Consider the following 23,886-nt stretch of genomic DNA (forward strand, 5'->3'; position numbering starts at 1 on the left):
AAAGCTTTATTAACATAATTTATTAAAAATTTTAAACCATTTTGTTGTTTAACGAGAGTTTTTACACTTTATTTGTATGAATTTGATTGAGTTTTAATAGATTATGGAAATATGGGCTCGAAGGACCAACGAATTTATGAAAAAGTGGTTGAAATGTAAAAAACTGCTTTAATTGAATAATATTGTGGAAATAAGGGCTCGAAGGACCATCGAATCTTTGAAAAATAGCTGGAAATGTATAACACTGTTTTATTTGAATAAGACCTGATGATTTTTCTCGAATTATTTGTAAAGATTTGTTTAAATTTGATTAAATTAAGGAATTAAGGGCTCGCAGGACCATAAAATTTTATGAAAAAGTCGTGCAAATGCCTTTAATGAGTAAAACTTTTGAAATGCCTTTAATGAGTAAAACTTTTGAAATTTGGTTTAAACGACCACAAAAGTTTTAAAAATGTTTTAAAATACGAATAACTTAAAGCTAAGTTTAGAAAATTTCTAAAAATTGACCTCGAAGGCTTAATAAATACAATTTACAACAAATTTTCTGGGAATCTATTCAAAATTTTAACAATTTCTTTCTTTACAAAGAAACTTAACTTAAAACTCTATCCACAACTGTTTAAAATTTAGTTTTAATTCTTTTTTTTTAATATAATTATAATATCAATTATAAAATATAATTTAAATTTCTTTTCTTTTATACCACAAAAAGTATTACTTTTCTTTCAATTTGGTTTTAAATTTTAGTTTTTCTTTTAAATAGATAATCAACAATAAAGCCTGTAAATTTTATGTGTTTTTTGTTTTTTTGTTTTCTTGAGTTATAAGTTTAAATATATGATTTATATATAATAAGTTTTAATCATAATAATAAATTGCAAAAATTATTTTGTTTTTTTTTTTTTTTTCTTTTCATTTCGCTTGATAAATATAAATTAAATGAAATGAATTTAAAAAGTTATACATCAATATTATTTTAATTTGTTAATTTTTTTTTTTTTTTCATCTTTTGCTATGTTTGTATATGGAAACATTTATATAGAGTTTGAAATCTTAAGGGGAGGAGTATAAGGGAGGGATTGTTGTTTTTTGTGTTTTATTTTTTTTTTTTACTTTCCAATAACTTACTTTTGGTTTTAAAAGTAAGTTGCTTTATAATCTTGTTTTTATCTGTTGTGATTTTTCTTTTTGCTTATTTTTAATAAATTTTATTTAATATATAATTTCATTATTTATATACTTATATTTTCTTGTTCTTCTTTTTTCATATATAAATGTAATTTTTCTTTAAATGTAATGCCTGCATTCGTCTTCTTTTAACTTTATTTTTTTGTTTTAAATTTATCGATGGAATCCGTTGTTTTTTGTTTTCAAATTCAAACCATTTCTTTTTCTTTCAAACATTTCTTTTATTGGAAAAAAATATTGCACTGTTTTTTAATTAAATTCTGCTTCTGTCAACCAATTTCTTTTAATAATCGGTTTAAATTTGTTGATTTTTAATATTCAGTTTCATATCTTTAATTATTTTAGCTTTAATCTTTTATTAAATGTTATTAATATACTAAAACGGATTCCATCGTTATTGTATCTCATTTATTATTCGAACCTGTATTTGTAGCAGTTGTTGCTTGTATTTGAGAGGCTGTTTGTGAAGCCGACTCTTGTGTGCGTCTAGCTAAACGAGATCTGTAAAGAATGTAAATATATTTAAAAAAAAATATTCTAAATTTTTAACTGCAAATGCTGGTCATACCTTATTTGTCCAGCTAATAATGGATTAATGGCATATAACCAATCATGTACTTCCTTATCGCCCAAGGTTTGTAACAGATAACCACGATGTTTGGTGACCACACTGTAAAGAAAGGAATTGTTAAGTGAAAATCTTTATACATATTTATGTATATCAGAAATAATATATTTTACAGTCTATCGTTTTGATTAGATTCTAGTCTATAGTCTGACCTATAGTCTAGTCTATAGTCTAGCCTATAGTCTAGTCTATAGTCTAGCCTATAGTCTAGTCTATAGTCCAGCCTATAGTCTAGTCTATAGTCTAGCCTATAGTCTAGTCTATAGTCTAGTCTATAGTCTAGTCTATAGTCTAGTCTATAGTCTAGTCTATAGTCTAGTCTATAGTCTAGTCTATAGTCTAGACTATAGTCTAGTCTATAGTCTAGCCTATAGTTTAGTCTATAGTGTAGTCTACAGTCTAGTCCATAGTCTTGTCTATAGTGTAGCTTATAGTCTAGTCTATCTATACTCTAGTCTATAGTTTAATCTATAGTCTGGTCTATAGTCTAGTCTATAGTCCAGGCTACCCTATAGTCTAGTCTATAGTCTAGACTATAGTCTAGTCTATAGTCTAGACTATAGTCTAGTCTATAGTCTAGACTATAGTCTAGTCTATAGTCTAGTCTATAGTTTAGTCTATAGTTTAGTCTATAGTGTAGTCTATAGTGTAGTCTACAGTTTAGTCCATAGTCTAGTCTATAGTCTAGTCTATAGTCTAGTCTATAGTCTAGTCTATAGTCTAGTCTATAGTCTAGTCTATAGTCTATAGTCTAGTCTATAGTCTAGTCTATAGTCTAGTCTATAGTCTAGTCTATAGTCTAGTCTACAGTCTAGTCTATAGTCTAGTCTATAGTCTAGTCTATAGTCTAGTCTATAGTCTAGTCTATAGTCTAGTCTATAGTCTAGTCTATAGTCTAGTCTATAGTCTAGTCTATAGTCTAGTCTACGCTAGTCTAGTCTAGTCTATAGTCTAGTCTATAGTCTAGTCTATAGTCTAGTCTATAGTCCTAGTCTATAGTCTAGTCTATAGTCTAGCTATAGTCTAGTCTATAGTCTAGTCTATAGTATAGTCTATAGTCTGTCTATAGTCTAGTCTATAGTCTAGTCTATAGTCTAGTCTATAGTCTAGTCTATAGTCTAGTCTATATCTAGTCTATAGTCTAGTCTATAGTCTAGTCTATAGTCTAGTCTATAGTCTAGTCTGATAGTCTAGTCATAGTCTAGTCTATAGTCTAGTCTATAGTCTAGTCTATAGTCTAGTCTAGTCTAGTCTATAGTCTAGTCTATAATCTAGTCTATAGTCTAATCTATAGTCTAGTCTATAGTCAAGTCTATAGTCTAGTCTATATCTAGTCTATAGTCTAGTCTATAATCTATTCTATAGTCTAGTTCTATAGTCTAGTCTATAGTCTATCTTAGTCTAGTCTATAGTCTAGTCTATAGTCTAGTCTATAGTCTAGTCTATATAGTCTAGTCTATAGTCTAGTCTATAGTCTAGTCTATAGTCTAGTCTATAGTCTAGTCTATAGTCTAGTCTATAGTCTAGTCTATAGTCTAGTCTATAGTCTAGTCTATAGTCTAGTCTATAGTCTAGTCTATAGTCTAGTCGTCTAGTCTATAGTTAAGTCTATAATCTAGTCTATAGTCTAGTCTATAGTCTAGTCTATAGTTAAGTCTATAGTCTAGTCTAGTCTATAGTCTAGTCTATAGTCTAGTCTATAGTCTAGTCTATAGTCTAGTCATAGTCTAGTCTATAGTCTAGTCTATAGTCTAGTCTATAGTCTAGTCTAGTCTATAGTCTAGTCTAGTCTATAGTCTAGTCTATAGTCTAGTCTAGTCTATAGTCTAGTCTATAGTCTAGTCTAGTCTATAGTCTAGTCTATAGTCTAGTCTATAGTCCAGTCTAGTCTATAGTCTAGTCTATAGTCTCGTCTATAGTCTAGTCTATAGTCTAGTCTATAGTCTAGTCTATAGTCTAGTCTATAGTCTAGTCTATAGTCTAGTCTATAGTCTAGTCTATAGTCTAGTCTATAGTCTAGTCTATAGTCTAGTCTATAGTCTAGTCTATAGTCTAGTCTATAGTCTAGTCTATAGTCTAGTCTATAGTCTAGTCTATAGTCTAGTCTATAGTCTAGTCTAAAGTCTAGTCTATAGTCTAGTCTATAGTCTAGTCTATAGTCTAGTCTATAGTCTAGTCTATAGTCTAGTCTATAGTCTAGTCTATAGTCTAGTCTATAGTCTAGTCTATAGTCTAGTCTATAGTCTAGTCTATAGTCTAGTCTATAGTCTAGTCTATAGTCGTCTATAGTCTAGTCTAGTCTATGTCTCTAGTCTATAGTCTAGTCTATAGTCTAGTCTATAGTCTAGACTAGTCTATAGTCTAGTCTATAGTCTAGTCTATAGTCTAGTCTATAGTCTAGTCTATAGTCTAGTCTATAGTCTAGTCTATAGTCTAGTCTATAGTCTAGTCTATAGTCTAGTCTATAGTCTATCTATAGTCTAGTCTATAGTCTAGTCTATAGTCTAGTCTATAGTCTAGTCTATAGTCTAGTCTATAGTCTAGTCTATAGTCTAGTCTATAGTCTAGTCTATAGTCTAGTCTATAGTCTAGTCTATAGTCTAGTCTATAGTCTAGTCTATAGTCTAGTCTATAGTCTAGTCTATAGTCTAGTCTATAGTCTAGTCTAGTCTATAGTCTAGTCTATAGTCTAGTCTATAGTCTAGTCTATAGTCTAGTCTATAGTCTAGTCTATAGTCTAGTCTATAGTCTAGTCTATAGTATAGTCTAGTCTATAGTCTAGACTAGTCTATAGTCTAGTCTATAGTCTAGTCTATAGTCTAGTCTATAGTCTAGTCTATAGTCTAGTCTATAGTCTAGTCTATAGTCTAGTCTAGTCTAGTCTATAGTCTAGTCTATAGTCTAGTCTATAGTCTAGTCTATAGTCTAGTCTATAGTCTAGTCTATAGTCTAGTCTATAGTCTAGTCTATAGTCTAGTCTATAGTCTAGTCTATAGTCTAGTCTTAGTCTAGTCTATAGTCTAGTCTATAGTATAGTCTATAGTCTAGTCTATAGTCTAGTCTATAGTCTAGTCTATAGGTCTAGTCTATAGTCTAGTCTATAGTCTCGTCTATAGTCTAGTCTATAGTCTAGTCTATAGTTAGTCTATAGTCTAGTCTATAGTCTAGTCTATAGTCTAGTCTATAGTCTAGTCTATAGTCTAGTCTATAGTCTAGTCTATAGTCTAGTCTATATGTCTAGTCTATAGTCTAGTCTATATCTAGTCTATAGTCTAGTCTATAGTCTAGTCTATAGTCTAGTCTATAGTCAGTCTAGTCTAGTCTAGTCTATAGTCTAGTTATAGTCTAGTCTATAGTCTAGTCTATAGTCTAGTCTATAGTCTAGTCTATAGTCTAGTTCTATAGTCTAGTCTATAGTCTAGTCTATAGTCTAGTCTATAGTCTATTCTATAGGTCTAGTTCTATAGTCTAGCCTATCGTCTAGTCTATAGTCGTCTATAGTCTAGTCTATAGTTTAGTCTATAGTCTAGTCTATAGTCTAGTCTATAGTCTAGTCTAGTCTATAGTCTAGTCAATAGTCTAGTGTAGCCTATAGTCTAGTCTATAGTCTAGTCTATAGTCTAGTCTATAGGTCTAGTCTATAGTCTAGTCTATAGTCTAGTCTATAGTCTAGTCTATAGTCTAGTCTATAGTCTAGTCTATAGTCTAGTCTATAGTCTAGTCTATAGTCTAGTCTATAGTCTAGTCTATAGTCTAGTCTATAGTCTAGTATATAGTCTAGTCTATAGTCTAGTCTATAGTCTAGTCTATAGTCTAGTCTTCTATAGTCTAGTCTATAGTCTAGTCTAGTCTATAGCCTAGTCTAGTCTATAGTCTAGTCTAGTATATAGTCCAGTCTAGTCTATAGTCTAGTCTATAGTATAGACTATAGTCTAGTCTATAGTCTAGTCTATAGTCTAGTCTATAGTCTAGTCTATAGTCTAGTCTATAGTCTAGTCTATAGTCTAGTCTATAGCCTAGTCTAGTCTATAGTCTAGTCTAGTCTAGTCTATAGTCTAGTCTTTAGTCTAGTCTATAGTCTAGACTATAGTCTAGTCTATAGTCTAGTCTATAGTCTAGTATAAAGTCTAGTCTATAGTCCAGCCTATAGTCTAGTCTATAGTCCACTCTATTGTCTAGTCTATAGTCTAGCCTATAGTCTAGTCTATAGTCTAGCCTATAGTCTAGTCTATAGTCTAGTCTATAGTCTAGTCTATAGTCTAGTCTATAGTCTAGTCTATAGTCTAGTCTATAGTCTAGTCTATAGTCTAGTCTATAGTCTAGTCTATAGTCTAGTCTATAGTCTAGTCTATAGTCTAGTCTATAGTCTAGTCTATAGTCTAGTCTATAGTCTAGTCTATAGTCTAGTCTATAGTCTAGTCTATAGTCTAGTCTATAGTCTAGTCTATAGTCTAGTCTATAGTCTAGTCTATAGTCTAGTCTATAGTCTAGTCTAGTCTAAGTCTAGTCTATAGTCTAGTCTATGGTCTAGTCTATAGTCTAGTCTATGTCTAGTCTGTAGTCTAGTCTATAGTCTAGTCTGTAGTCTAGTCTATAGTCTAGTCTATAGTCTAGTCTATAGTCTAGTCTATAATCTAGTCTATAGTCTAGTCTATAGTCTAGTATATACTCTAGTCTATAGTCTAGTCTATAGTCCAGTCTATAGTCTAGTCTATATTCTAGTCTATAGTCTAGTCTATAGTCTAGTCTATAGTCTAGTCTATAGTCTAGTCTATAGTCTAGTCTACAGTCTAGTCTATAGTCTAGTCTATAGTCTAGTCTATAGTCTAGTCTATAGTCTAGTCTATAGTCTAGTCTATAGTCTAGTCTATAGTCTAGTCTATAGTCTAGTCTATAGTCTAGTCTATAGTCTAGTCTATAGTCTAGTCTATAGTCTAGTCTATAGTCTAGTCTATAGTCTAGTCTATAGTCTAGTCTATAGTCTAGTCTATAGTCTAGTCAATAGTCTAGTAGTCTAGTCTATAGTCTAGTCTATAGTCTAGTCTATAGTCTAGTCTATATCTAGTCTAGTCTAGTCTATAGTCTAGTCTATAGTCTAGTCTATAGTCTAGTCTATAGCCTAGTCTATAATGTAGCCTATAGTCTAGCCTGTAGTCTAGTGTATAGTCTAGTCTAGAGTCTAGTCTATAGTCTAGTCTATAGTGTAGCCTATAGTCTAGCCTGTAGTCTAGTGTATAGTCTAGTCTAGAGTCTAGTCTATAGTCTAGTCTATAGCGTAGTCCTATAGTCTAGTCTATAGTCTAGTCTATAGTCTAGTCTATAGTCTAGTCTATAGTCTAGTCTATAGTCTAGTCTATAGTCTAGTCTATAGTCTAGTCTATAGTCTAGTCTATAGTCTAGTCTATAGTCTAGTCTATAGTCTAGTCTATAGTCTAGTCTAGTCTAGTCTAGTCTAGTCTATAGTCTAGTCTATAGTCTAGTCTATAGTCTAGTCTATAGTCTAGTCTATAGTCTAGTCTATAGTCTAGTCTATAGTCTAGTCTATAGTCTAGTCTATAGTCTAGTCTATAGTCCATAGTCCTCGAATAGTCTAGTCTATAGTCTAGTGCTATAGTCTAGTCTATAGTCTAGTCTTATAGTCTAGTCTTATAGTCTAGTCTATAGTCTAGTCTATCGTCTAGTCTATAGTCTAGTCTATAGTGTAGTCTATAGTCTAGTCTATAGTCTAGTCTATTGTCTATTCTATAGTCTGGTCTATAGGCTAGTCTATAGTCTAGTCTATAGTCTAGTCTATAGGCTAGTCTATAAGTCTAGTCTATAGTCTAGTTCTATAGTCTAGTCTATAGTCTAGTCTATAGTCTAGTTTATAGTCTAGTCTATAGTCTAGTCTATAGTCTAGTCTATAGTCTAGTCTAGTCTAGTCTATAGTCTAGTCTATAGTCTAGTCTATAGTCTAGTCTATAGTCTAGTCTTCTATAGTCTAGTCTATAGTCTAGTCTAGTCTATAGCCTAGTCTAGTCTATAGTCTAGTCTAGTATATAGTCCAGTCTAGTCTATAGTCTAGTCTATAGTATAGACTATAGTCTAGTCTATAGTCTAGTCTATAGTCTAGTCTATAGTCTAGTCTATAGTCTAGTCTATAGTCTAGTCTATAGTCTAGTCTATAGTCTAGTCTATAGCCTAGTCTAGTCTATAGTCTAGTCTAGTCTAGTCTATAGTCTAGTCTTTAGTCTAGTCTATAGTCTAGACTATAGTCTAGTCTATAGTCTAGTCTATAGTCTAGTATAAAGTCTAGTCTATAGTCCAGCCTATAGTCTAGTCTATAGTCCACTCTATTGTCTAGTCTATAGTCTAGCCTATAGTCTAGTCTATAGTCTAGCCTATAGTCTAGTCTATAGTCTAGTCTATAGTCTAGTCTATAGTCTAGTCTATAGTCTAGTCTATAGTCTAGTCTATAGTCTAGTCTATAGTCTAGTCTATAGTCTAGTCTATAGTCTAGTCTATAGTCTAGTCTATAGTCTAGTCTATAGTCTAGTCTATAGTCTAGTCTATAGTCTAGTCTATAGTCTAGTCTATAGTCTAGTCTATAGTCTAGTCTATAGTCTAGTCTATAGTCTAGTCTATAGTCTAGTCTATAGTCTAGTCTATAGTCTAGTCTAGTCTAGTCTATAGTCTAGTCTAGTCTAAAGTCTAGTCTATAGTCTAGTCTATGGTCTAGTCTATAGTCTAGTCTATGGTCTAGTCTGTAGTCTAGTCTATAGTCTAGTCTGTAGTCTAGTCTATAGTCTAGTCTATAGTCTAGTCTATAGTCTAGTCTATAATCTAGTCTATAGTCGTCTATAGTCTAGTATATACTCTAGTCTATAGTCTAGTCTATAGTCCAGTCTATAGTCTAGTCTATATTCTAGTCTATAGTCTAGTCTATAGTCTAGTCTATAGTCTAGTCTATAGTCTAGTCTATAGTCTAGTCTACAGTCTAGTCTATAGTCTAGTCTATAGTCTAGTCTATAGTCTAGTATAGTCTAGTCTATAGTCTAGTCTAGTCTAGTCTATAGTCTAGTCTATAGTCTAGTCTATAGTCGTCTATAGTCTAGTCTATAGTCTAGTCTATAGTCTAGTCTATAGTCTAGTCTATAGTCTAGTCTATAGTCTAGTCTATAGTCTAGTCTATAGTCTAGTCAATAGTCTAGTCTATAGTCTAGTCTATAGTCTAGTCTATAGTCTAGTCTATAGTCTAGTCTATAATCTAGTCTATAGTCTAGTATATAGTCTAGTCTATAGTCTAGTCTATAGTCTAGTCTATAGTCTAGTCTATAGCCTAGTCTAATGTAGCCTATAGTCTAGCCTGTAGTCTAGTGTATAGTCAGTCTAGAGTCTAGTCTATAGTCTAGTCTATATGTAGCCTATAGTCTAGCCTGTAGTCTAGTGTATAGTCTAGTCTAGAGTCTAGTCTATAGTCTAGTCTATAGCGTAGTCCATAGTCTAGTCTATAGTCTAGTCTATAGTCTAGTCTATAGTCTAGTCTATAGTCTAGTCTATAGTCTAGTCTATAGTCTAGTCTATAGTCTAGTCTATAGTCTAGTCTATAGTCTAGTCTATAGTCTAGTCTATAGTCTAGTCTATAGTCTAGTCTATAGTCTAGTCTATAGTCTAGTCTATAGTCTAGTCTATAGTCTAGTCTATAGTCTAGTCTATAGTCTAGTCTATAGTCTAGTCTATAGTCTAGTCGATAGTCTAGTCTATAGTCTAGTCATAGTTAGTCTATAGTCTAGTCTATAGTCTAGTCTATAGTCTAGTCTATAGTCTAGTCTATAGTCTAGTCTATAGTCTAGTCTATAGTGTAGTTCTATAGTCTAGTCTAGTCTAGTCTATTGTCTATTCTATAGTCTGGTCTATAGGCTAGTCTATAGTCTAGTCTATAGTCTAGTCTATAGGCTAGTCTATAGTCTAGTCTATAGTCTAGTCTATAGTCTAGTCTATAGTCTAGTCTATAGTCTAGTTTATAGTCTAGTCTATAGTCTAGTCTCTATTCTAGTCTATATCTAGTCTAGTCTAGTCTATAGTCTAGTCTATAGTCTAGTCTATAGTCTAGTCATAGTCTAGTCTATAGTCTAGTCTATAGTCTAGTCTATAGTCTAGTCTATATCTAGTCTATAGTCTAGTCTATAGTCCTAGTCTATAGTCTAGTCTATGTCTAGTCTATAGTCTAGTCGATAGTCTAGTCGATAGTCTAGTCTATAGTCTAGTCTATAGTCTAGTCTATAGTCTAGTCTATAGTCCTAGTCTATAGTCTAGTCTATAGTCTAGTCATAGTCTAGTCTATAGTCTAGTCTATAGTCTAGTCTATAGTCTAGTCTATAGTCTAGTCTATAGTCTAGTCTATAGTCTAGTCTATAGTCTAGTCTATAGTCTAGTCTATAGTTCTAGTCTATCTCTAGTCTATAGTCTAGTCTATAGTCTAGTCTATAGTCTAGTCTATAGTAGTTCTATTCTAGTCTAGTCTAGTCTACGTAGTCTATAGTCTAGTCGATAGTCTAGTCTAGTCTAGTCTATATCTAGTCTATAGTCAAGTCTATAGTCTAGTCTATAGTCTAGTCTATAGTCAAGTCTATAGTCTAGTCTATAGTCTAGTCTATAGTCTAGTCTATATCTAGTCTATAGTCTAGTCATAGTCTAGTCTATAGTCTGGTCTATAGTCTAGTCTATAGTCTGGTCTATAGTCTAGTCTATAGTCTAGTCTATAGTCTAGTCTAGTCTAGTCTATGTCTCTATAGTCTATAGTCTAGTCTATAGTCTAGTCTAGTCTATAAACTAGTCTAGTCTATAGTCTAGACTAGACTAGTCTAGTCTATCTATTAGTCTATAGTCTAGTCTAGTCTATAGTAAGTCTAGCTAGTCTATAGTCTAGCTAGTCTAGTCTATAGTCCGTCTATAGTCTAGTCTATAGTCTAGTCTATAGTCAGTCTATAGTCTAGTCTATAGTCTAGTCTATAGTCTAGTCGATAGTCTAGTCTATAGTCTAGTCTATAGTCTAGTCTATAGTCTTCTATAGTCTAGTCTATAGTCTAGTCTATAGTCTAGTCTAGTCTAGTCTATAGTCTAGTCTATAGTCCTAGTCTATAGTCTAGTCTATAGTCTAGTCTATAGTCTAGTCTATAGTCTAGTCTATAGTCTAGTCTATAGTCTAGTCTATATCTAGCTATAGTCTAGTCTATAGTCTAGTCTATAGTCTAGTCTATAGTCTATCATAGTCTAGTCTATAGTCTAGTCTATAGCTAGTCTATAGTCTAGTCTATAGTCTAGTCTATAGTCTAGTCTATAGTCTAGTCTATGTCTAGTCTAGCCTAGTCTATAGTCTAGTTATAGTCTAGTCTATAGTCTAGTCTATAGTCTATATCTAGTCTATAGTCTAGTCTATAGTCTAGTCTATAGTCTAGTCTATAGTCTAGTCTATAGTCTAGTCTATAGTCTAGTCTATAGTCTAGTCTATAGTCTAGTCTATAGTCTAGTCTATAGTCTAGTCATATCTAGTCTATAGTCTAGTCTATAGTCTAGTCATAGTCTAGTCTAGAGTCTAGTCTATAGTCTAGTCTATAGTCTAGTCTATAGTCTAGTCTATAGTCTAGTCTATAGTCTAGTCTATAGTCTAGTCTAAGTCTAGTCTATAGTCCAGCCTATAGTCTATCTATATTCCAGTCTATAGTCTAGTCTATAGTCTAGTCTATAGTCTAGTCTATAGTCTAGTCTATATCTAGTCTATAGTCTAGTCATAGTCTAGTCTATAGTCTAGTCATAGTCTAGTCTATGTCTAGTCTATAGTCTAGTCTATAGTCTAGTCTATAGTCTAGGCTATAGTCTAGTCTATAGTCTAGTCTATAGTCTCGTCTATAGTCTAGTCTATAGTCTAGTCTATCGTCTAGTCTATAGTCTAGTCTATAGTCTAGTCTATAGTCTAGTCTATAGTCTATCTATAGTCTAGTCTATAGTCTAGCTATAGTCTAGTCTATAGTCTAGTCTATAGTCTAGTCTATAGTCTAGTCTATAGTCTAGTCTATAGTCTAGTCTATAGTCTAGTCTAAAGTCTAGTCTAAAGTCTAGTCTATAGTCCAGCCTATAGTCTAGTCTATAGTCTAGTCTATAGTCTAGTCTATAGTCTAGTCTATAGTCTAGTCTATAGTCTAGTCTATAGTCTAGTCTATAGTCTAGTCTATAGTCTAGTCTATAGTCTAGTCTATAGTCTAGTCTATAGTCTAGTCTATAGTCTAGTCTATAGTCTAGTCTATAGTCTAGTCTATAGTCTAGTCTAGTCTATAGTCTAGTCTAGTCTATAGTCTAGTCTAGTCTATAGTCTATAGTCTAGTCTATAGTATAGTCTATAGTCTAGTCTATAGTCTAGTCTATAGTCTAGTCTATAGTCTAGTCTATAGTCTAGTCTAAAGTCTAGTCTATAGTCCAGCCTATAGTCTAGTCTATAGTCCAGTCTATAGTCTAGTCTATAGTCTAGTCTATAGTCTAGTCTATAGTCTAGTCTATAGTCTAGTCTATAGTCTAGTCTATAGTCTAGTCTATAGTTCAGTCTATAGTCTAGTCTATAGTTCAGTCTATAGTCTAGTCTATAGTCTAGTCTATAGTCTAGACTATAGTCTAGTCTATAGTCTAGTCTATAGTCTAGTCTATAGTCTAGTCTATAGTCTAGTCTATAGTCTAGTCTATAGTCTAGTCTATAGTCTAGTCTATAGTCTAGTCTATAGTCTAGTCTACAGTCTAGTCTATAGTCTAGTCTATAGTCTAGTCTATAGTCTAGTCTATAGTCTAGTCTATAGTCTAGTCTATAGTCTAGTCTATAGTCTAGTCTATAGTCTAGTCTATAGTTTAGTCTATAGTCTAGTCTATAGTCTAGTCTATAGTAGTCTATAGTCTAGTCTATAGTCTAGTCTATAGTCTAGTCTATAGTCTAGTCTATAGTCTAGTCTATAGTCTAGTCTATAGTCTAGTCTATAGTCTAGTCTATAGTCTAGTCTATAGTCTAGTCTATAGTCTAGTCTATAGTCTAGTCTATAGTCTAGTCTATAGTAGTAGTCTAGTCTATAGTCTGGTCTATAGTCTAGTCTATAGTCTAGTCTATAGTCTGGTCTATAGTCTAGTCTATAGTCTAGTCTATAGTCTAGTCTATAGTCTAGTCTATAGTCTAGTCTATAGTCTAGTCTATAGTCTAGTCTATAGTCTAGTCTATAGTTTAGTCTATAGTGTAGTCTATAGTCTAGTCTATCGTCTCGTCTATAGTGTAGTCTATAGTCTAGTCTATAGTCTAGTCTAGTCTAGTCACAGTCTAGTCAAGTCTATAGTCTAGTCTAGTCTATAGTCTAGTCTAGGCTAGTCTATAGTCTAGTCTAGTCTACAGTCTAGTCTAGTCTATAGTCCAGTCTATAGTCTAGTCTATAGTCTAGTATAAAGTCTAGTCTATAGTCTAGTCTATAATCTAGTCTATAATCTAGTCTATAGTCTAGTCTATAGTCTAGCCTATAGTCTAGTCTATAGTCTAGTCTATAGTCTAGTCTATAGTCTAGTCTATAGTCTAGTCTATAGTCTAGTATATAGTCTAGTCTATAGTCTAGTCTATAGTCTAGTCTATAGTCTAGTCTATAGTCTAGCCCATAGTCTAGCCTATAGTCTTAGTCTATAGCGTAGTCTATAGTCTAGTCTATAGCGTAGTCTATAGTCTAGTCTATAGTCTAGTCTATAGTCTAGTCTATAGTCTAGTCTATAGTCTAGTCTATAGTCTAGTCTATAGTCTAGTCTATAGTCTATTCTATAGTCTAGTCTATAGTCTAGTCTATAGTCTAGTCTATAGTCTAGTCTATAGTCTCGTCTATAGTCTAGTCTATAGTTAGTCTATAGTCTAGTCTATAGTCTAGTCTATAGTCTAGTCTATAGTGTAGTCTATAGTCTCGTCTATAGTCTATTCTATAGTCTAGTCGATAGTCTAGTCTATAGTGTAGTCTATAGTCTGGTCTATAGTCTAGTCTATAGTCTAGTCTATAGTCTAGTCTATAGTCTAGTCTATAGTCTAGTCTATAGTATAGTCTATAGTCTAGTCTATAGTCTAGTCTATAGTCTAGTCTATAGTCTAGTCTATAGTTAGTCTATAGTCTAGTCTATAGTCTGTCTGTCTATAGTCTAGTCTATAGTTAGTCTATAGTCTAGTCTATAGTCTCAGTCTATAGTCTAGTCTATAATCTAGTCTATAGTCTAGTCTATAGTCCAGTCTATAGTCTAGTCTATAGTTAGTCTAGTCTAGTCTATAGTCTAGTCTATAGTCTAGTCAGTCTATAGTTTAGTCTAGTCTAGTCTAGTCTATAGTCTAGCCTATAGTCTAGTCTATAGTCTAGTCTATAGTCTAGTCTAGTCTATAGTTAGTATATAGTCTAGTCTGTAGTTCTAGCCTATAGTCTAGCCTATAGTCTAGTCTATAGTCTAGTCTATAGTCTAGTCTATAGTCTAGTCTATAGTCTAGTCTATTGTCTAGTCTATAGTCTAGTCTATAGTCTAGTCTATCGTTTCTAGTCTATAGTCTAGTCTATAGTCTAGTCTAGTCTATAGTCTCGTCTACAGTCTAGTCCATAGTGTAGTCTATAGTCTAGTCTATAGTCTAGTCTATAGTCTAGTCTATAGTCTACTCTATAGTCTAGTCTATAGTCTAGTCTATAGTCTAGTCTAGTCTATAGTGTAGTCTATAGTCTAGTCTATAGTCTAGTCTATAGTCTATAGTCTGGTCTATAGTCTAGTCTATAGTCTAGTCTATAGTCTAGTCTATGTCTAGTCTATAGTCTAGTCTATAGTCTAGTCTATAGTCTAGTCTATGTCTAGTCTATAGTCTAGTCTATAGTCTAGTCTATAGTCTAGTCTATAGTCTCGTCTATAGTCTAGTCTATAGTCTAGTCTATAGTCTAGTCTATTGTCTAGTCTATAGTCTAGTCTATAGTCTAGTCTATAGTCTAGTCTATAGTCTAGTCCAGTCTATTGTCTAGTCTATATTCTAGTCCATAGTCTAGTCTATAGTCTAGTCTATAGTCTAGTCTATAGTCTATAGTCTAGTCTATAGTCTAGTCTATAGTCTAGTCTATAGTCTAGTCTATAGTCTAGTCTATAGTCTAGTCTATAGTCTAGTCTATAGTCTAGTCTATAGTCTCGTCTATAGTCTAGTCTATAGTCTAGTCTATAGTCTAGTCTATAGTCTAGTCTATAGTCTAGTCTATAGTCTAGTCTATAGTCTAGTCTATAGTCTAGTCTATAGTCTAGTCTATAGTCTAGTCTATAGTCTAGTCTATAGTCTAGTCTATAGTCTAGTCTATAGTCTAGTCTATAGTCTAGTCTATAGTCTAGTCTATAGTCTAGTCTATAGTCTAGTCTATAGTCTAGTCTATAGTCTAGTCTATAGTCTAGTCTATAGTCTAGTCTATAGTCTAGTCTATAGTCTAGTCTATAGTCTAGTCTATAGTCTAGTCTATAGTCTAGTCTATTGTCTAGTCTATAGTCTAGTCTATAGTCTAGTCTATAGTCTAGTCCAGTCTATGTCTAGTCTAATTCTAGTCCATAGTCTAGTCTATAGTCTAGTCTATAGTCTAGTCTATAGTCTAGTCTATAGTCTAGTCTATAGTTCTAGTCTCTAGTCTAGTCTATAGTCTAGTCTAGTCTATAGTCTAGTCTATAGTCTAGTCTATAGTCTAGTCTATAGTCTAGTCTATAGTCTAGTCTATAGTCTAGTCTATAGTCTAGTCTATAGTCTAGTCTATAGTCTAGTCTATAGTCTAGTCTATAGTCTATAGTCTAGTCTATAGTCTAGTCTATAGTCTAGTCTATAGTCTAGTCTATCGTCTAGTCTATAGTCTAGTCTAGTCTATAGTATACTCTAGTCTATAGTCTAGTCTATAGTCTAGTCTATAGTCTAGTCTATAGTCTAGTTATAGTCTAGTCTATAGTCTAGTCTATAGTCTAGTCTATAGTCTAGTCTATAGTCTAGTCTATAGTCTAGTCTATAGTCTAGTCATAGTCTAGTCTATAGTCTAGTCCATAGTCTAGCCTATAGTCTAGTCTATAGCGTAGTCTATAGTCTATAGTCTAGTCTATAGTCTATAGTCTAGTCTATAGTCTAGTCTATAGTCTAGTCTATAGTCTAGTCTATAGTCTAGTCTATAGTCTAGTCTAGTCTATAGTATACTCTAGTCTATAGTCTAGTCTATAGTCTAGTCTATAGTCTAGTCTATAGTCTAGTTATAGTCTAGTCTATAGTCTAGTCTATAGTCTAGTCTATAGTCTAGTCTATAGTCTAGTCTATAGTCTAGTCTATAGTCTAGTCTATAGTCTAGTCTATAGTCTAGTCCATAGTCTAGCCTATAGTCTAGTCTATAGCGTAGTCTATAGTCTAGTCTATAGCGTAGTCTATAGTCTAGTCTATAGTCTAGTCTATAGCCTAGTCTATAGTCTAGTCTATAGTCTAGTCTATAGTGTAGTTTATAGTCTCGTCTATAGTCTATTCTATAGTCTAGTCGATAGTCTAGTCTATAGTCTAGTCTATAGTCTAGTCTATAGTCTAGTCTATAGTCTAGTCTATAATCTAGTCTATAGTCTAGTCTATAGTCTAGTCTATAGTCTAGTCTATAGTCTAGTCTATAGTCTAGTCTATAGTCTAGTCTATAGTCTAGTCTATAGTCTAGTCTATAGTCTAGTCTATAGTCTAGACTATAGTCTAGTCTATAGTCTAGTATATAGTCTAGTCTATAGTCTAGTCTATAGTCTAGTCTATAGTCTAGTCTATAGTCTAGTCTATAGTCTAGTCTATAGTCTAGCCCATAGTCTAGCCTATAGTCTAGTCTATAGCGTAGTCTATAGTCTAGTCTATAGCGTAGTCTATAGTCTAGTCTATAGTCTAGTCTATAGCCTAGTCTATAGTCTAGTCTATAGCGTAGTCTATAGTCTAGTCTATAGTCTAGTCTATAGCCTAGTCTATAGTCTAGTCTATAGTCTAGTCTATAGTGTAGTTTATAGTCTCGTCTATAGTCTATTCTATAGTCTAGTCGATAGTCTAGTCTATAGTGTAGTCTATAGTCTGGTCTATAGTCTGGTCTATAGTCTAGTCTATAGTCTAGTCTATAGTCTAGTCTATAGTCTAGTCTATAGTCTAGTCTATAGTCTAGTGTATAGTCTAGTCTATAGTCTAGTCTATAGTCTAGTCTATAATCTAGTCTATAGTCTAGTCTATAGTCTAGTCTATAGTCTAGTCTATAGATTCTCCTATTCTATTGTTTAAAAGTAGTCGTTTTTGATTCCATTTTGGACATTGGAACAGCAAATGTTCTACAGTTTCCATAGTTTCCATATAGTCTAGTCTATAGTCTAGTCTATAGTCTAGTCTATAGTCTAGTCTATAGTCTAGTCTATAGTCTAGTCTATAGTCTAGTCTATAGTCTAGTCTATAGTCTAGTCTATAGTCTAGTCTATAGTCTAGTCTATAGTCTAGTCTATAGTCTAGTCTATAGTCTAGTCTATAGTCTAGTCTATAGTCTAGTCTATAGTCTAGTCTATAGTCTAGTCTATAGTCTAGTCTATAGTCTAGTCTATAGATAGTCTAGTCTAGTATGTCTAGTCTATAGTCTAGTCTATAGTCTGTCTATAGTCTAGTCTATAGTCTAGTCTATAGTCTAGTCTATAGTCTAGACTATAGTCTAGTCTATAGTCTAGTCTATAGTCTAGTATATAGTCTAGTCTATAGTCTAGTCTATAGTCTTGTCTATAGTTTAGTCTATAGTCTAGTCTATAGTCTAGTCTATAGTCTAGTCTATAGTTTAGTCTATAGTCTAGTCTATAGTCTAGTCTATAGTCTAGTCTATAGTCTAGTCTATAGTCTAGTCTATAGTCTAGTCTATAGTCTAGTCTATAGTCTAGTCTATAGTCTTGTCTATAGTCTAGTCTACATGTTAGTGTATGGTTTAGTCTAGTCTATAGTCTAGTCTATGGTCTAGTCTATTGTCTAGTCTATAGTGTATAGTCTAGTCTAGTTTTTTCAGTTTATTTTATAGTCTGGTTTATAGTTTAGTCTACAGTCTAGTCTATAGTTTAGTCTAGTCTATAGTCCAGTTTTTCTTTATGTTTATTTTACCTGAATGTGTTTGGTATTTTAACCATAGCTGCTTGATCTTCACTGCATTCAACTTGAGCTGTGCCCAAATTTAAGACAGCTCGTTCCACAGGATCCTTTTCGGATTTGTAAATGAAAACATAAGGACGACGTACAATCTGGGGAAGAAAAAACAAACAATTATTAAATATTTGTGATTTTAGCTCTTGTTGAGTTCAGTTCTAGATCTGTTCTAGGTCTGTTCTAGTTCTGTTCTAGTTCTGTTCTAGTTCTGTTCTAGTTCTGTTCTAGTTCTGTTCTAGTTCTGTTCTAGTTCTGTTCTAGTTCTGTTCTAGTTCTGTTCTAGTTCTGTTCTAGTTCTGTTCTAGTTCTAGTTCTGTTCTAGTCTGTTCTAGTTCTGTTCTAGTTCTGTTCTAGTTCTGTTCTAGTTCTGTTCTAGTTCTGTTCTAGTTCTGTTCTAGTTCTGTTCAAGTTCTGTTCTAGTTCTGTTCTAGTTCTGTTCTAGTTCTGTTCTAGTTCTGTTCTAGTTCTGTTCTAGCTCTGTTCTAGTTCTGTTCTAGATCTCTCCTAGTTCTGTTTCGTTCTATTCTCCTTCTGTTCTAGTTCTGTTCTAGCTCTGTTCTAGTTCTGTTCTAGTTCTGTTCTAGTTCTGTTCTAGTTCTGTTCTAGTTATGTTCTAGTTCTGTTCTAGTTCATTATCGATGTCAGTGCTAGTTCTGTTCTAGTTCTGTTCTAGTTCTGTTCTAGTTCTGTTCTAGTTCTGTTCTAGTTCTGTTCTAGTTCTGTTCTAGTTCTGTTCTAGTTCTGTTCTAGTTCTGTTCTAGTTCTGTTCTAGTTCTGTTCTAGTTCTGTTCTAGTTCTGTTCTAGTTCTGTTCTAGTTTCTAGTTCTGTTCTAGTTCTATTCTAGTTCTGTTCTAGTTCTGTTCTAGTTCTGTTCTAGTTCTGTTCTAGTTCTGTTCTAGTTCTGTTCTAGTTCTGTTCTAGTTCTGTTCTAGTTCTGTTCTAGTATGTTCTAGTTCTGTTCTAGTTCTGTTCTAGTTCTTTTCTAGTTCTGTTCTAGTTCTGTTCTAGTTCTGTTCTAGTTCTTTTCTAGTTCTTTTCTAGTTCTGTTCTAGTTCTGTTCTAGTTCTGTTCTAGTTCGGTTCTAGTTCTGTTCTAGTTCTGTTCTAGTTCTGTTCTAGTTCTGTTCTAATTCTGTTCTAGTTCTGTTCTAGTTCTGTTCTAGTTCTGTTCTAGTTCTGTTCTAGTTCTGTTCTAGTTCTGTTCTAGTTCTGTTCTAGTTCTGTTCTAGTTCTGTTCAAGTTCTGTTCTAGTTCTGTTCTAGTTCTGTTCTAGTTCTGTGCTAGTTGTGTGCTAGTTCTGTTCTAGTTCTGTTCTAATTCTGTTCTAGTTCTGTTCTAGTTTTGTTCTAGTTCTGTTCTAGTTCTGTTCTAGTTCTGTTCTAGTTCTGTTCTAGTTATGTTCTAGTTCTGTTCTAATTCTGTTCTAATTCTGTTCTAATTCTGTTCTAGTTCTGTTCTAGTTCTGTTCTAGTTCTGTTCTAGTTCTGTTCTAGTTCTGTTCTAGTGCTGTTCTAGTTCTATTCTAGTTCTGTTCTAGTTCTGTTCTAGTTCTGTTCTAGTTCTGTTCTAGTTCTGTTCTAGTTCAGTTCTAGTTCTGTTCTAGTTCGGTTCTAGTTCTGCTCTTGTTCTGTTCTAGTTCTGTTCTAGTTCTGGTCTAGTTCTGTTCTAGTTCTGTTCTAGTTCTGTTCTAGTTCTGTTCTAGTGCTGTTCTAGTTCTATTCTAGTTCTGTTCTAGTCCTGTTCTAGTTCTGTTCTGGTTATGTTCTAGTTATGTTCTAGTTCTGTTCTTGTTCAATTCTATTTCAGTGCTAGTTCTGTTCTAGTTCAGTTTTAATTCAGTTTTTGTACTTACCACCCAACGTTTCTTCCAGCCAGAGCCGCCATGTTCCAAAACGTTCAAAAGACCCTTGCGTGCCACCACAGGACTAACGCGAATTTCTTCCAATTCGGGTACATACAAGCGAAGAGGGAGAGCTGGTTGTGTGGCGGGAGCAGGAGCTTCCCAGCCATTGGGAGCATCAGCACGATCTGGAGAGCATAACCTAAATACAAATAAGATATATAAAGATTTTAGTAATAATAAGAGATAAGAATGTATTTGACATAAAAAGTTATTAACAAAGTATTAAACTACAATTAGTAGAGTAGTAGTAGTAATTAGTGTAAGAACAATTATTTTAATAAAAGCAGTTTTTATAGTTTTCAAATATTACAAAAATTTTAACTTAAAATGAAAATCATAATAATAGATAAAAAACAACAACAACTAAAGCTGATAGTAAGTTAAGAATTTAACAAGTTAAAAAAGTGTTAAAAAAACTAATAAAAGAAAAACAATTTCAAATTAAGACAAAAATTTTACCTTCTTCTAATACGTAGTAACCAAATAAGAGTTTTTTTATTTAAAAATACAATACAAATATGAAATAAAAGAAAAAAATTTTACAAAAGTTAAAATCAAAGACAAAACCATTCAGTATATTTTTGAAAAGAGAAATTTGTTTAATCAGATATTGTTGTGGTGTTTTTGTTTTGTTTGTACTAAAGAAATTAAAAGATAAATAATAAGTTGACAGGCAAGTTTTGGTTTCTATAGAGAAGAGAGTGAGAGAAAAGGCTGAGCTAAAAGTTTAAAGATCTAAAAGAGATCTTATTTAATTACTATTGCAAACAAAAGTGTTGATAGGTGATGTTTAGGCGATAGAATTAGTTCAGCCCTTTCTAAACCTTTTTTAAAAACATTTAATTGTTTAAACGTTTTTAAAAAACACTACAGATTTTCATTAACTAAATTTTCTCTTTTTATCTTAATATAAGCAATACTTACTCCATGGAATTGCTGGATATGCAACTGACTGTCATATCAGCACAGCCCTCATCACTGGGTGAAACATCCGATTGAGTTTGATTATCGGAATTTTCAGATTTTTGATAACGTCCTAAAGAAAACCAAAACCAATTAAAATCTATATATATAAAAATGAAAGTGTGTTTGTATGTATGTATGTATGTATGTATGTATGTATGTATGTATGTATGTATGTATGTATGTATGTATGTATGTATGTATGTATGTATGTATGTATGTATGTATGTATGTATGTATGTATGTATGTATGTATGTATGTATGTATGTATGTATGTATGTATGTATGTATGTATGTATGTATGTATGTATGTATGTATGTATGTATGTATGTATGTTTGTTTGTTTGTTTGTGCTTTATAGACTGCTAAACGGCTGGACCGATTTTCCTGAAATTTTCACAGTTTCTTCCTGTATGTCTGGAAGGAACTATAGGCTACTTTTTATGTTGAAATTTCATGTGGGCGACGTGCCACGCCCATATTAAGAAAATATTATATTAGTATATCTGAGATAATATAATAGTTAGAGTCTTCAAATTTTGTCGGAGCAACTTTAGTATCAATATAATTATTTAAGACAAAAAGTAGGCGGATTAGCATTAGGGGGCGTGGCACCTCCCATATAAATTAATTACAAAAATTCGTTTATCTTGGAAACTATTACAATTAGAATATTAAAATTTGCACGGGTAACTTTAATATACATGTAAACATTTTAGGAAATAAATTGGCGGACTACCCATGAGGGGAGCAGCACCTCCCATATTAATAAAATACAAAAATTGGTTTATCTGGGAAACTAATAGAACTAAATTCTTCAAATTTTGCACTAAGAACTTAAATATTCATCTGAACATTTTGGAGAAAAAAGATCGGACTTTCGTCATGGGGGGCTTGGAGCTCCCATATAAATTAAATAGGAAAATTATTATATCTGAGAAACTATTAGAGCTAGAATCTTCAAATTTTAATTGAAGAACTTTGACATTCATGTGAACATTCAGAGAATAACGGGCGGACTTTCAATGGGGGGTTTGGCACCTCACATATGAATTAAATACCAAATTTCGCTTATCTGGGAAACTAATAGAACAAGATTCTTCAAATATTGCAAGAAGAACTTTATTATACATATGAACATTTTGGAGAAAAAAGGGCGGACTTTCATCTGGGGGCTGTGAGTTCCCATATGAATTAAATAGAAAAATTCGTATATCTGAGAAACTATTAGAGCTAGAATCTTCAAATTCTACATGAAGATCTTTGACATTAATGTGAACATTTAGAGAATAACGGGCGGACTTTGAATGGGGTCTTGGCATATATGAATTAAATACAAAATTTCGTATATCCGGAAAAATATTAGATATTTTTTTTAATTTGTCATCGATTACATTAAAATCGTAATTAACGTTCGGAAAAAATGTATCTCTGGAAAACATTACAGTTAGAATCTTCAAAATTATTAAGAAGATTTTTTATTTATATTGCTTTTGGGGTAGCAAAGCACACTGGGTATAGCTAGTGTTTAAATAAAAATTACAAATTTCCTTATGTTATCAACTCACCTTGCACCAATTTCAAACATTTCATCATTAGTTCCTTTTCACGTTCATTATATTCACGTTCGGGCATTATCTGTTGTGGATCCTTAACGGGTGTCTGTGGTGATGGTGGTATAACCATGTGTACTGGTGATGTAGCCGCCTTGGCTGCCAAATTACAAACATCTTTTTCGGTTTTTGTTGTAGGATTTGGATTGTATCCATACCCAAACGTTCGCGTAATAACAATAAATGACGTACACGTCCTACTTCTTCGAGGCGTGTCAATTTCTCTAATTCCCATTGATGATCAAAGATTAAGGAATCGCCGCGTGGACGCCAGCCGTGAAGATTTTCCTCACCGCGTACATAAGTTGAGCTGGTGTCGAGTACACGTCGTTGACGACGTTGAACACCTGGAGGGGAAGGCACAGGGGGGGAAGAGAACAATGATAAGATTTTGTTTTAGGCAAATTTAATACATTTTTCCACATTTCAATTAAAAGCAAAATGTCTAAATATGTGTAATTAACGCAGCTGATAAGTTCTTCCAACTATTAAAGCTTTAAGTTTACTTTACTCTAAGCTATTTTGTTTTAAAGATTTCTCTAATGAAATTAAAGGGACATTGACACGCTAGTGGGAGTCCCACTTTCCTGCTGTCAGCAGGAACTATATAAATCTGCTCAGATTCGATGCTTAACCACCACCAACTGTTCGACAGCCAGGCTAACTTGGCCTCTTAGTAATAACCCTAGATCATTGTCAATGATGGGACTAAGGCTACTTTTAGACCTGATGACCGGTCACTGGTTTGCACGTGCTCTTGCTAAGAAATGGAATCTTTCGTTTAATGACTTCTGCAGAAGTTGCAATAATGAGTATGAGAAGTCAAACTGGTACTTTGTCTATATCCTACTTTATCTGACCTTAGAATAGCGACCATAGGGCGTGCTTATTAGCATAATTTGGGGAATCTCTTTGAGCTTGGTGTTCGAACGATATATTCCTTCATTCATGCCCCACACTGGTTTACAGCTGCTCTTGCTAAGAGATGGAATCTTTCGTTTAATGACTTCTGCAGAAGTTTCAGTAATGAGTATGAGGAGTCAAACTCGTATATAGACAAATATCCTACTTTATCTGACCTTAGAATAGCGACCATAGGGCGTGCTTATTGGCATAATTTGGGGAATCTCTTTGACCTTGGTATTCGAACGATAGATTCCTTCATTCATGCCCCACACTGGTTTACAGCTGCTCTTGCTATGAGATGGAATCTTTCGTTTAATGACTTCTGCAGAAGTTGCAGTAATGAGTATGAGGAGTCAAACTGGTACTTTGTCTGTATCCTACTTTATCTGACCTTAGAATAGCGACCATAGGGCGTGCTTATTGGCATAATTTGGGGAATCTCTTTGACCTTGGTGTTCGAACAATAGATTCCTTCATTCATG

The 23,886-nt window shown here is 33.3% G+C and overlaps 1 protein-coding gene across 1 annotated transcript in view; it reads right to left on the bottom strand.

The window, feature by feature from the left end:
* Positions 1 to 1,477: 1,477 nt before the first annotated feature.
* The window catches only part of LOC119607421 (kinesin-like protein unc-104), a 59,566-nt gene continuing 37,157 nt past the window's right edge, over positions 1,478 to 23,886 (bottom strand). The window contains 8 exon segments of the mRNA XM_037961313.1: positions 1,478 to 1,692; positions 1,760 to 1,861; positions 17,976 to 18,112; positions 19,870 to 20,059; positions 20,380 to 20,385; positions 20,845 to 20,956; positions 22,454 to 22,648; positions 22,651 to 22,845. Coding sequence (XP_037817241.1) covers positions 1,596 to 1,692; positions 1,760 to 1,861; positions 17,976 to 18,112; positions 19,870 to 20,059; positions 20,380 to 20,385; positions 20,845 to 20,956; positions 22,454 to 22,648; positions 22,651 to 22,845 — 1,034 coding nt within the window. The 3' untranslated portion in view covers positions 1,478 to 1,595.

Source organism: Lucilia sericata, unplaced genomic scaffold (assembly GCF_015586225.1).
Source record: "Lucilia sericata isolate MDLA Ls3-8-SP2 unplaced genomic scaffold, ASM1558622v1 Contig000692F_arrow, whole genome shotgun sequence".
NCBI classification, from domain to species: domain Eukaryota; kingdom Metazoa; phylum Arthropoda; class Insecta; order Diptera; family Calliphoridae; genus Lucilia; species Lucilia sericata.